The sequence below is a fragment of the Taurulus bubalis genome, assembly GCF_910589615.1.
Source record: "Taurulus bubalis genome assembly, chromosome: 9".
Classification (NCBI taxonomy): domain Eukaryota; kingdom Metazoa; phylum Chordata; class Actinopteri; order Perciformes; family Cottidae; genus Taurulus; species Taurulus bubalis.
In genome coordinates, this window is record NC_136597.1 from 26,113,564 (window position 1) to 26,128,191 (window position 14,628).

Here is a 14,628-nt window from a genome sequence, read left to right on the forward strand (position 1 = left end):
GACTCCAAAAGTTCACAAGTCCGTACTTGTGTACTTGGGTATTGAGAAACGGCCAGCGTCTCTGGTACAGACCTGTCAATCACCTTGTAGCCCCGCCCTAATGCTTTATGGTCTGTTTGACTCTAAATGACCATAATCTACTAAATGAACATCATGCTGTATTGAAGAAGACTTGAAACTAGAGATTGAGACATAAACTCATGTCTACAATGTTTACTGAGGGAATAAATCAAGAGAAGTAGAGTTAGAGCTATCTCACACATACTTGAAGCACATTTGGCAAATATTTAAACGTAAGTAAAGTTTTGAATGCAAGATGTTTACTTGTAGTGAAGTATTTTCACATTGTTGTTTTCATACTTTGGATTCAGTTAAGGATCTGATTACTTCTTCCACCCCTCCCCCACTGAGAGGAGGAGCAACACTGACAGAGGAGAGCTGCTGAGTCACGTTTCCTGAAATGTAAGTAAAGTTGTTGTGAGCGACAGCAGAGCTGCAGTGGAGACAAGTCTCTCTGTTTCTCTCTAAAGAAACATTCACCTGAATCCAGCAGCTTTTCCTCAACAACACAACAGAATCTCTGACAAACACTGGTGAGTCCTCTGTTCTACAAAGACTAAATACACTCTCTACATATTTGATCCACGTTGAGTTCAGACTAGAATGTTATTGTTTTACATCTAGTTTTATCATATAAAGAATATTAAGCCATATAAATGTGTCATTGTAGATTAAACCAACAGGTAGAAACCAAACCACAGGGACTGACCTCTGGCTAGTTAAAGGTTACACAGGATACAGTCACAGCTAGCATTAGCTTCAGCTAATTCACAGGCCTGTTTCCTGGTTGAGCTCAAAACCTCAGCTCTATCAGACAGGAAGTTACACTCAGTGAATGTTGAGCTGACTCACTGACTAAAGCTCTTTGTACAGATGAAGGGATGTTATTTCTCTCTGCTTCCTCAGAAGCTTCAATAAAACAAATACAGTGAAATACTGTCCAATTATATCACAGTAAAATGTAATACATGTGTTAAGTTTAATATGTTTCATGTTTATTTTATTTTAAAAATATTTCCCTTTAATAACAGCAGTTTAGCAGTATTATTATGTAATGTGTGATGTGACAGTAATGGATCACATTGTGGGTTTCTTTGAGGTTATAAAATCAAATTGTATGGTGATTTTACTTATTTTACGATGTTATCCCCGCAATGCTCAAGACATCAGATTAGTTTATCGTTGTTTTAATATTTTTATATTCCTTGAATAACTAACAAGCAGATAATTCCCAAATGCAACAGCCATGTAAGTGACTGTCAGCAGGCCGGATCAGCCAGTCAGCCTTAAATAATGATGTTTAACCACAGAGAATAAAAGGCAGAGTGATCCACCTTCACTAGTTTAGTCTTAAAAATCCACCATAGAAACAAACTCAGTCTGATCTTTGGAAGATATTCTCAAACCGTGACAGTCTGAAGTAAAGTATTAGAATGAAGATCTCACAATAAATATCGACACTGTCGAAAAGCCGAACACAACAATGTGTTGGGCTGCTTCTTCAATCTGCTCGGTTACGGCGAGTTCAACATCCCCCGGCTTCCTTTTGGTTCTCTGGCTTCACCAACCCTAATAAAATCAAATAAATATGAAAACACAATTCAAAAGCGGTAAGATGATTTCCTTCCATAACTGATAATCACCCTCAGCGTACAACACTGTAAGACACGACTCCGGCATTTAACACCACAACAAACAGCTCAAGAAGCTTTAACACGAAATATATGATATGAATGTTTTCAGAGTTTTTTCTGTTTTCTCCCAAATTTGCTTCACACCAGCAGCTGAAAGAATATGGCTAAGATATTATCACACACGCGATCAGAATGTATTTGGTTAAACACATTAATTTAACTGAATACACACGTTATTACCATCAGACCTATCGTGTTCTAGATGAAGCAGTGATTTCTTTAAGCTGAATCAGGACTTTAACTTCTTTGTATTTGTATAAAATTAGCTACTGATCCACACAGCGAGTTTTGGTTGGTCAATAGGTGATCCTTATATACGAGTTGGTCTCTTATCTCTAACATAACCTGCTCCGGGGCATATTCAGCATAAGTAACTATGGTGATAATAAGAAGAGGTCCTCCGTCGTAGGACTGAAAACCCAGAAAAAAACTAAAGTTACCTCGCTAACCTCATATCCTGCTTCGTAGTGCAGGCCCCAGGTTAGGGCCGAGTCCAACGGGATATGCTTCTGGCCCAGTTGAGAGTACAGTCACGATGATACTATAAACGTTGTATGGTACAGAGACTCTCCTCGGTCCACAAGGTTCTGGGGTTGGAGCAGCCACTTGACCGCTGTGCTAAAGATGCTAGCGTAGCCAGGTAGTTTTTCTTCAGCCATCCAAGCACGTTTGTTTGTTTAGAGTGCCTGAATGATCAGTAGAAATATCGATATTTGGCGCCACTGTATCGATAACACATCGCAAGAGGAAGAATTACAATATTCCGGTATCGATATTTTGTCCCACCACTCCCGCTGAACTGCACATCTGAGTTCTGATTCAATTCAGGATGACTCTCCTTATACTCTACTCATCATAGTTTGATTTCATCAAACTAATAATCAAAAGATATACAATAAAAGTTTGTTTTTTCCACTCTTGTTGTCCTCAGAATGTAGATATGTCTGCTGCCAGCATGCAGATGACTGAAGATCAGTTTCTGTGCTCCATCTGTCTGGATGTGTTCACTGATCCAGTCGCCATACCATGTGGACACAACTTCTGTAAAGCCTGCATCACTCAACACTGGAACGTTAATGTCCCGTATCAGTGTCCCAACTGTAAAGAGGTTTTCTACACAAGACCTGAGCTGAAGGTCAACACGTTCATCTCTGAGATGGCTGCTCAGTTCAGACAGGCAGCTCAACAGAAAGCCAGCAGCAGCAGCTCAGAGCAACAAGCTGCCAAACCAGGAGAAGTTCCCTGTGACGTCTGCACTGGAAACAAACTGAAGGCCCTGAAGTCCTGCCTGGTGTGTCTGGACTCCTACTGTGAGACTCACCTGGAGCCTCATCTGACAAGATCAGGTCTGAAGAGACATCAGCTGATCGACCCTGTGGAGAACCTGGAAGGCAGGATGTGTACGAAGCACGATAAACTGCTGGAGCTGTTCTGTAAGACCGACCAGATGTGTGTCTGCATGCTCTGCACTGTTCTAGACCACAAGAACCATGATGTTGTTCCTCTGAAAGAAGAATATGAAGGAAAGAAGGCCGAGCTGGGGAAGACTGATGATGAAATCCAGCAGATGATCCAGAAGAGACGACTGAAGATTCAGGAGATCAAACACTCGGTGGAGCTCAGTGAGGAAGATGCAGACAGAGAGATAGCAGGTGGTGTTCAGGTCTTCACCGCTCTGAAGGAGTCTGTTGAGAGAAGCCAGGCCGAGCTCATCGACACCATCAAAGAGAAGCAGAGAAAGACAGAGAAACAGGCTGAAGGCTTCATCGAAGAGCTGGAACAGGAAATCTGTGAGCTGAAGAAGAGAAGCACTGAGGTGGAGCAGCTCTCTCGCTCTGAAGACCACCTCCACCTCCTGCAGAGCTTCAGCACCCTGAAGGCTGCTCCACCCACCAAGAACTGGACAGGAGTCAGAGTCAGTCCACCTTCATATGAGGGGACTGTGGTGAGAGCTGTGACTCAGCTGGAGGAGACGCTCAGTAACCAGATGAAGAAGCTGCTTGAGGTCGAGCTGAAGAGGGTCCAGCAGTCTGCAGTGGATGTGACACTTGATCCTGAAACAGCACAACCCAAACTCATCCTGTCTGATGATGGAAAACAAGTTAAACATGGTGGTGTTAAGAAGAATCTTCCAGACAATCCAGAGAGATTTGATTTCTGTGTTATTGTCTTAGCGAAGCAGAGTTTCTCTTCAGGGAGATTTTACTACGAGGTTCAGGTTAAAGGGAAGACTGGGTGGGATTTAGGAGTGGTGAGAGAGTCGATCAACAGGAAGGGAAGCATCACAGCGTCTCCTCAGGAAGGTTTCTGGACGATATGGTTGAGGAATCAGAATGAGTACTCAGCTCTTGCTGGCCCTTCAGTCCGTCTCTCTCTGAAGTCTCGGCCTCAGAAGGTGGGGGTGTTTGTGGACTATGAGGAGGGTCTGGTCTCCTTTCATGACGTTGATGCTGCAGCTCTTATCTACTCCTTTACTGGCTGCTGCTTCACTGAGAAACTCTACCCATACTTTGGTCCATGTCTTAATGATGGTGGTAAAAACTCTGCTCCTCTGATCATCTCTCCTGTCAATCACACTGAGTAGAACAACCACTGGATTTTCTACAGAGAGATTAACTAATAATGAATATAACAAATATATATGTTTGGTGACGTACATTATAGATTTTTTAATTCTGATCAATGTTGTTTTTTAATTTTTCTTTGATTCTTCACGTTGGTACTACTCCAACACACAGCTTTTAAGCCAGTGATTTATATTATCTTATGTAGATTACCTATGTTTTACCTGCCTTCAAGAATGTTTAATCATCAAAAAATGTCCTCATGAATAAGAAGCATTTGCATGTTCTTTAAATGCCAAAATGTGTTATTTGTTGTACTAAATGACATGTTAAAAAAACTTAATTATTCTTTTGTTTTTGTCATCTGAAATTGACATACAAATTAAGGAATCTCTGTCTTGTATGTTTTCAGGGATAAATAAAAGATGAACTCTTAACAATAAAAACAGCAAGTTTCCCCTGGATTTCTTTTTTTAGTACTTTTTTGAGTACTTTACTTCAGTACAATTCTGAGGTGCTTTTACATTACTTTAGTAGTTTCATGTTCTGCTACTTTTACTTCTCCACTTCATCAGAGGTACATATTGTACCTTTTACTACATGTCTGACAGTTGTAGTGTCTACTTTAAGTACTTTAAGTACATTTTGCTTATAATACTTAAATACTTTTTTCTAAAGTACTTTTTTTCTGAAGGACTTTTATTTGGAGTGGAGTATTTTGAACAGTGTTGTATTAGTACTTTTACTTTGGTAAAGTATCTGGATGCTTCTTCCTGTTTGGTGTCTTCAGTAATATTGAATGTATTTACAGGGACTGCGCACGTTGATCAACATCACTTCACCAACAGTTTGGTTGTAGTTATTGTCAAACAATATCTTCCCAATCTCTACATGATGTTTTTGTCAACCTTAATTATTTTGTGATGGATTCTTCTTTAACCAAACTGTTGTCCCTCTTCTAGATGTTAGATTAAAGTTTAGATAAAGTAAAATCATGACGGGAGATGCTGAAATGTGAAGCAGCTATAAAAAGCTAAACGGGGGTAAAGCGCGTGGCGTGCAGACAATGATGCAAACAATGAATCAAGGTCTCAAGACGATGATCAGCAGTTCACACATAACATATAATCACATTACTTTAAAGAAGACAAGATGAATATGTAAAGGACAAGGGACTAAATGAGGAAAAATGCTGAACATAAAATCCAAAAGTCTTGTTCTTATTCACTTCTGGGTTTTGCACTTCGTCTCCTTGTGACTTGTGAACTTCCTTCTGGGACGGAACAAGTCTCAGAAGAAAGTTAGCGTTCAGCCTCTCGGCTCAGACCCCGTCCCGCCTCTAGAGTGCAGATGAATCACTCGTCCAAACTTTTCATGCCCCATCCATCTTGGTCCGGCCAGTGGACGCGAGGGTCGATCAGTGCCGATATTGCCGAATCGCAGAGCCGGACAGAACGTCTTTATAAGCACCAGCGGGTGATGGAAACAGTTGCTGAGGCGTCAATACATCGATAAGGCAGAGTGAGACCTGGACAGAGTTACAGACTTCCCTTCACAGTGGGGGAATGTAACCAAGTACATTTAATCAAGTACCGATATTTAGTACACATTTGAGGTACGCACTGTGAAAGTATTCAGGTTCTAAGATGGAAACCTGGAAAAGTCCCATACGCCGTGGTAGAGACCTGTCAATCACCCTGTAGCCCCGCCCCTAAAGCATCCCCTGCTTTATGGTCTGTTTGACTCTAAATGACCATAATTTACTAAATGGACATCATGCTGTATTGAAGAAGACTTGAAACTAGAGATTGAGACACAAACTCATGTTTATAATGTATTCCCTCTGTGCAAGTCAAAAAGTCAATGCATAAGGGCCTTAAACTTGCATTCTCTCTGCTGACCACCAGGGGGCGACTCCTCTGGTTGTATAGAAGTCTATTCATGTGTTAAAGCTGCATTCTTTCTCCTGACCACCAGGGAGTGACTCCTCTGGTTGTATAGAAGTCTATCAGGTAGTGGGCGGGTTTAGAGACCCGTCAATCAATCCGTCATAACAACAGCATCCAATCAAGTTGCAGTACCTCTCTACCTGTACGGTAGGTCAGTTTGTGGTAAAGCCAAAGTCATCCACTTAATAGAGCTGTCAACCACACACACACACACACACACACACACACACACACACACACACACAACTTATCGATCAGCTGATTCATAAACACAGCAGGAAATATTCACATTGTTCGTTCCACATTTGCATGACGGAATGAACATTGAATATCTGTCAGCCTCCACACGCTCATTAGCATATTTCACGCCTTCAATTAGCTGTGACACAATCGGCTACTGAGCTTGCAAAAAATGATCTTTGTACAAGGTTACTGTGTGTGTGTGTGTGTGTGTGTGTGTGTGTGTCAACAAAATGCAGGCGAAGCAGGTAACATGCAAAGCAGCTGAGTCAATGAGAAAATTAATGAACACTGAGTCTATAGTCTTTATGTATTTCTTTTCATAGTTTTAAACTTTTTTTAGTGAGATAAACTCTTCCGAGATGACAGGTAAAAGAGAGAGAGAGAGAGAGAGAGAGAGAGAGAGAGAGATGACATGCAACAGAGGTCTCTAGTGATGTAAGATGTTCTCACACGGCCTCCTCACCTCGAGGGTCAGGTTGCACAATACAGTTCAATATGCGCAAGGATTTGAATTTATATTACGGTGCTGTGATACTGTTAATAAGATGGAAGCTGTGAGGCATCAGCAGTTTGTGTGTGTGTGTGTGTGTGTGTGAGTGTGTGATTGTTGGACGTTAAGGGATCAAGGCTCAAACCAGACTATCGCAGGACTTTAATGGTGATGAAACGGACCCGGAACCTCTTTGGGGTCCTGAAGCCAAGACAGCAAGGAGGAAAGAGGAAGAAAAGAAACTAATACAAATTAAATGAAACCCAAAAAGGACGGATCACTTTAAGGGTAAACTGTGCTGACCCTGGTGGCCTGACCTCCTGTTAAGCTCTTAAAGCTAGGGTTGATACGCTGGAGAAACTAGCAAGAGTACGCTAGATTTCCTAAAAGTATTATTTTTCAGCCCCAAAAAGTGTCTAAATCTAATTTAAAAAGTTGCAGCGTCAGCACTGACATCCCTCCCTCCAAAGCCACTCCATCAAAACTATAATCATGACTTTAAAACAACGGACACAGCTACTGTTAGCACGCACAGCGGAGAAGCTAAAGCTTCTTTTTTTTTAATTTGATGTATTGATTGTTCTCCAGAGGGAATGATAATTTCAACAAACATTACAAAACAGTTTTTGAAGGAGATCAGCAGCCTTTAAGATGAACTGTATTTCCATCCTTATTGTCCTTCAGTTGTTTCTCTCTTACCTCGTCATGTGTCTCGTTAATAACTTTTCTTACCCTGTTAGTAAACAACATCATTACATTATAAAGAGTATTAATCACCAAAATACCTTATGCTATAGCTTATTTGCTATGAAGATTGACCATTAGACTTCCTCAATGTTTTGATATAATGAAAGAATCTTAGTTTCAGGTGATTAAATGAAAATGTAGTTATGCTACAATCCTACACACTGGCCCTTTAAGGGAATTATATCCCCAAAACAGACACACTCCGCTCACACCCGAAGGCGGTTTGTTGTTGACAGGTGACAGTCAATAAAATCACGTTTAAACTTCACGTAACGGAATCGAGCGCGAACACAATCGGGTCAAATAAAACACTTTGACGATTTACTGCGACTTAAAAAAGCTCTTCACTTTAAAATCCTATAAAAGTAGTGAAAATGAACCGCTATGACTGAACATGTGCGCCTGTACTTTAAAAAATTGTGGGGGGGTGGGACAGTTTGTGCCCCCCCCCATTTTTTTTTTAGTTTTGTAAGAAATGCTTAATTTTCAAAAAAAAATCTGCTGATTCCAAAAGATTTCAAATAAATAAATAAAAAATGTTTCCAAAAAATGCCCACAAATTGTTCTAAAAAAATCCCCCCAAAAGTCGGTCCGTTCCAAATATGTAACATTTCAATATTTTAAATAAATAAATACTTGAACTGTTCTCCGAGCCGAATGGAGCGGCAGCCGCCGTCATCTTCCTCAATATTGAGTCGGTGATCCGCTCACTTCAACTGCTTTCATTCCCCCAGTAATGAAGTGAAGAGGAGCAGCCGCCTGTCCAATGAGGCCGCTGACCAGAGAGTAATCAAATGGTTCATTTTCAATTTTTCATTTCTTTCATTATTTAAAAAGCCGCTGTCAGCTGCTCGGCCTCAGACTGACCTTCACTGATTATTATTTGTGCAACACTTTCTCCTCCTCCTCCTCCTCCTGTCAAATCCTTCATCTTCCTCCTTTAACTGAAGAGTAAATAACCACCGCATGAATCTGTTCATTACTTTATATACTTTATGCATCACATGATGTCTTTTTTCTTTTGTTTTCATGAGTCGGTTTCGAACCCTCGAGTTTTGCATTTTGACGGTCGCCATGTTGTTTTTTTGAGATAAGAAGGAATAAGACATGTACATGTTCTGCTTGGCTGAATGTTACGTTACAATCATGTTTTAATTTTCCTGCATTTTGCAAGAAAACAAATCATTTAAACCGTAAATTGACATCACAAAAATGACAATAAAAAAGAAGAAGAAAATAGAGCTGAAGATAAATATAATGGCGTCCAGAGAACAGAGAACAATGTAATACTTATGACAGAGTGAGAAGTTAAGGTGACATGTTTAGACCCTGCAGTTGTATCTTTATAGCTTGATACTACTACTACTACTACTACTACTACTACTACTACTACTACTACTACTACTACTAATAATAATAATAATATTAATAATAATAATAATAATAATAATAATAATAATAATAATGAAGGGTTATTTGCAAGATGGACTTCCAGCCTTGGATTGAGTTCCTGTCGTTTTCTTCACATCTTATTTCAGAGGCTGAAGCGGCTCCGTCGGAGTCTGCAGCCCCGGACAGTGACTGACAGATAAATGCTTTTATAACCTCCACCCCTCCCCTCCTCCCCTCCTCCACTCCTCCACCCCTCCACCCCTCCACCCCTCCACCCGGGCTGGTGGTGATTGAGCGGGCGGCTGCAGAGGTCGGAGGTCAGGCGATGGAGGGACACACTCCATCAGCTCCAACAGTCGGAGCAGAGAGGATGAAACCAGAGATTAGAGTCAAACTCCCAACGGAGACACATCTATTAGAGGAGGAGGAGGAGGAGGAGGAGGAGGAGGAGGAAGAGGAGGAAGAAGAGGAGGAGGAGGAGGAAGAGGTGATTCTTCTACTCTCCATCCCTGGTGGAAAAGAAAGACTATCAAAAGTTGAATTCTTCTAATTAAAGATTTAGTTGTTAAACGGTTCCACAGCTCAACAACAGAAATGCATCAAACGCACCCAAACATCTAAAAACATCCGTTCAAACAAACGCACCCGACAAACAAACGCACCCAAACATCTAAAAACATCCGTTCAAACAAACGCACCCGACAAACAAACGCACCCAAACATCTAAAAACATCCGTTCAAACAAACGCACCCGACAAACAAACGCACCCAAACATCTAAAAACATCCGTTCAAACAAACGCACCCGACAAACAAACGCACCCAAACATCTAAAAACATCCGTTCAAACAAACGCACCCGACAAACAAACGCACCCAAACATCTAAAAACATCCGTTCAAACAAACGCACCCGACAAACAAACGCACCCAAACATCCAAAAACATCCGTTCAAACAAACGCACCACAACAAACTGACAAACAAACGCACCCCGACAAAACAAACGCACCCAAACATCTAAAAACATCCGTTCAAACAAACGCACCACAACAAACTGACAAACAAACGCACCCAAATATCCAAGAACATCTGTTCAAACAAACGCACTCGACAAACAAACGCACCCCGAAAAACCAACGCACCCCGACAACCAAACTACCTGGAACAAAAAATTCAGGTATTGTTCTTCACTAAGTATTTTCAGGAGTATTTTAGTTTAAAAGAGCCTTGTCTCTGTTTCCTTTGGCTCGGCTGCAGGTGAAGAAGATGATCCTTCTCTCTGCAGGTGAAGAAGATGACTGTTCTCTCTGCAGGTGAAGAAGATGATCCTTCTCTCTGCAGGTGAAGAAGATGATCCTTCTCTCTGCAGGTGAATAAGATGATCCTTCTCTCTGCAGGTGAAGAAGATGGCTGTTCTCTCTGCAGGTGAAGAAGATGACTGTTCTCTCTGCAGGTGAAGAAGATGATCCTTGTCTCTGCAGGTGAAGAAGATGACTGTTCTCTCTGCAGGTGAAGAAGATGATCCTTGTCTCTGCAGGTGAAGAAGATGGCTGTTCTCTCTGCAGGTGAAGAAGATGGCTGTTCTCTCTGCAGGTGAAGAAGATGATCCTTCTCTCTGCAGGTGAAGAAGATGGCTGTTCTCTCTGCAGGTGAAGAAGATGACTGTTCTCTCTGCAGGTGAAGAAGATGATCCTTGTCTCTGCAGGTGAAGAAGATGGCTGTTCTCTCTGCAGGTGAAGAAGATGGCTGTTCTCTCTGCAGGTGAAGAAGATGATCCTTCTCTCTGCAGGTGAAGAAGATGGCTGTTCTCTCTGCAGGTGAAGAAGATGACTGTTCTCTCTGCAGGTGAAGAAGATGATCCTTGTCTCTGCAGGTGAAGAAGATGACTGTTCTCTCTGCAGGTGAAGAAGATGATCCTTGTCTCTGCAGGTGAAGAAGATGGCTGTTCTCTCTGCAGGTGAAGAAGATGGCTGTTCTCTCTGCAGGTGAAGAAGATGGCTGTTCTCTCTGCAGGTGAAGAAGATGACTGTTCTCTCTGCAGGTGAAGAAGATGACTGTTCTCTCTGCAGGTGAAGAAGATGATCCTTCTCTCTGCAGGTGAAGAAGATGATCCTTCTCTCTGCAGGTGAAGAAGATGATCCTTCTCTCTGCAGGTGAAGAAGATGGCTGTTCTCTCTGCAGGTGAAGAAGATGATCCTTCTCTCTGCAGGTGAAGAAGATGACTGTTCTCTCTGCAGGTGAAGAAGATGATCCTTGTCTCTGCAGGTGAAGAAGATGACTGTTCTCTCTGCAGGTGAAGAAGATGATCCTTCTCTCTGCAGGTGAAGAAGATGGCTGTTCTCTCTGCAGGTGAAGAAGATGGCTGTTCTCTCTGCAGGTGAAGAAGATGACTGTTCTCTCTGCAGGTGAAGAAGATGGCTGTTCTCTCTGCAGGTGAAGAAGATGACTGTTCTCTCTGCAGGTGAAGAAGATGACTGTTCTCTCTGCAGGTGAAGAAGATGATCCTTCTCTCTGCAGGTGAAGAAGATGACTGTTCTCTCTGCAGGTGAAGAAGATGGCTGTTCTCTCTGCAGGTGAAGAAGATGACTGTTCTCTCTGCAGGTGAAGAAGATGATCCTTGTCTCTGCAGGTGAAGAAGATGACTGTTCTCTCTGCAGGTGAAGAAGATGATCCTTGTCTCTGCAGGTGAAGAAGATGGCTGTTCTCTCTGCAGGTGAAGAAGATGACTGTTCTCTCTGCAGGTGAAGAAGATGATCCTTCTCTCTGCAGGTGAAGAAGATGACTGTTCTCTCTGCAGGTGAAGAAGATGGCTGTTCTCTCTGCAGGTGAAGAAGATGACTGTTCTCTCTGCAGGTGAAGAAGATGATCCTTCTCTCTGCAGGTGAAGAAGATGATCCTTCTCTCTGCAGGTGAAGAAGATGATCCTTCTCTCTGCAGGTGAAGAAGATGATCCTTCTCTCTGCAGGTGAAGAAGATGGCTGTTCTCTCTGCAGGTGAAGAAGATGATCCTTCTCTCTGCAGGTGAAGAAGATGACTGTTCTCTCTGCAGGTGAAGAAGATGGCTGTTCTCTCTGCAGGTGAAGAAGATGATCCTTCTCTCTGCAGGTGAAGAAGATGACTGTTCTCTCTGCAGGTGAAGAAGATGGCTGTTCTCTCTGCAGGTGTGTGCGTCCTGACAGCATCCTGCTCGTTGTGAGTTCTCGTCTCTCTCACCTGAACACGCCTGAGTCCGTGATCCGGATCGCTGGAGCCAGACGACTAAAGAGGAGCGGACAAAGTTAATCTCTTCACGTCCCCGTTCCTCCACTTTTATGATTCTCCTCCATGTTTCCTCCTCTGCCGCCTAATAACTCTTCGGCGGTTATGAATTTATGAATCAAAAGCTTCTGAATTAACATCCAGCAGCTTGTCTGAAACGGTTTGCGGCGTCATTCGTCTTCCGAGCTCACGACCGGGTTACGTAAGTAAATATGGCCGCAATCCATAACCGGCGACCTTGTTACATGCCCCGCCGAGGTCAGCGCTAATTGGTGTGTGTGTGTGTGTGTGTGTGTGTGTGTCCGACTGCAGGCGTCAATGAAACGATTTCCTGCTACAATGCAGTGATGCATTTACAAAGGAAACCAATCACGGGGTCAAAGGGGTCAAAGGGGTCAAAGTTTAAGAAAAGATCAAGAGATTATTCACGAAGCATATTTACTCTTATTCTGAAGGCACTTTATTTTCATTTCTAAAATTAATGAGTGACTGTATTAGTACTTTTTATTCAAGGGTCACACCCAAAAGAGCGGGACTACAGATAAAGGGCCCCAACATGAGGAGGGCCCTAATTAATTACTGAATTTGACCCTAATTTTGAAGGAAACGCTGAATAATTCATATTTTCACTGATTTAAGGCAACATTGAATTGGAATAAAATCACTTCATATATGTTGCAGTTAATTATTTCTGCTGTATTGTAGTGTGTAAATAGTATGTACACATTTTTTACAATTCTGAACTATTCTATAATAATATTTTGAGTAAAGATTAGTTCATTTTTAAGGGCGGCCATTTTGTTTTTCTTGTATTTCAGGTTCCTGTTTGCTTTAATAGTTCGTTAAATTGACCAAATTAAACTTTTAACTGTGTTCATGTGATTTCTGTTTGTTTTGTTTGTCTAAACCTTGTGATCATGTGTCTGAGCGATATAATAAAGACAAAGAAAATGGACTCCATGTGTGTTGAAGGACAGGTGTTGAACAAGTCAACCAAAAGTTCAGAGGACTTTCTTAAATTTGTGATAATTATTAGAACAATTCCAGTAATAAATCTTTTGGGTTGGTAGAGTCTGGCAGAATATTAAAAGGTGATCTAAAAGGAACCCTAAATATTAATAATACAGTTTGACTCACTGAGCTGAATTTAAATATAATAAAAGACAGTATTTGTCTTTTATTTTGAAATGCAGTTTAAAGCTTAATGCATTCAGACTGGTGTCGAGTCATTTCCTGTTGTGTCCAAAGACACACACCACCAGTGCAGGAGGGGAGGTAATGATTTATTCAATCACTCCCACAGACGTCGGCCATGTTATGACAACCTATTAAACACTAAATGTACCCCCACCACCCCCCAACAACCCCCAACAACCCGCCCCCCCTGGAGGATGGCGGACATTTTCCTCGCTGTCAGAGTGCCGAAGGGGCTTCAGAAACAGAGATAAATGACCCGTCAGCGCGGTGCGACTCGACAACCCAGAAGAGGAGGGGGCATCTGATTGGCTGTGAAAAATGAAAATGTCACTCGACTGTTAAGCGAAGTGTTTGCCGGCTGTCGGCGCCGGTCGTTTCAACGCAAAACCACATGACAGACACGAGCGCCGCCGCTCTGAATGCTAATATTGACGCATGAACATTGTTTCATTAAGAAACAGATGAGCAACAATGTAGCTGAAGAGAGAGCGGCCGTTCAGCGTAGAAATAACTTTATTTATCTCTACGCGTGATATACTCTATACTACCATATACATATATCTTATTATACTTCATGGTACTCAACACATATATTGTACTGCAGCCGTGTACTTAAACTGGGACACTTTCTGGAAAATGGGTATATTTTTATATAATCAAGATTTTTTTTTTTGCAATGTAAGGTCAGAATATGTTTAGAAAATGGGGACATTTGGGTTATTGAGGACATTTTTTGCAAAGTAAAGACAATTTAAGAAAGTAGGTACATTTAAAAAAAAAATAGGGCAATGTTGTAAAAGTGAAGACATTTTTGCAAAGTAAGGTTGGGATATTTTTGGAAAGAGGACTTTTTTTATAAAATTAGGAATGATTTTGTAAAGTGAGGCCTATTTTGTATAGTGAAGATATTTTTTGAAAATGTGGTCGTTTTAGGAAAATGTGGAGATTTTTATAAAGTGGGACATTTCTGTAACGTGGAGACGTTATCACAGAGTGAGGACGCTTTGATTAGTGAGGACATGTTGGCAACGTGCC

At 41.6% G+C, this 14,628-nt stretch overlaps 1 protein-coding gene across 1 annotated transcript; it reads left to right on the forward strand.

The window, feature by feature from the left end:
• The first annotated feature begins 474 nt into the window (after positions 1-474).
• LOC306741411 (E3 ubiquitin-protein ligase TRIM21-like) lies at positions 475-4,750 on the forward strand. Its single transcript, XM_079223692.1, has 2 exons — positions 475-593; positions 2,686-4,750. Exon 2 carries the CDS (start codon positions 2,695-2,697, stop codon positions 4,336-4,338), a length of 1,644 nt encoding a protein of 547 aa, XP_079079818.1. The 5' UTR covers positions 475-593; positions 2,686-2,694; the 3' UTR covers positions 4,339-4,750.
• The last annotated feature ends 9,878 nt before the right edge of the window (positions 4,751-14,628 follow it).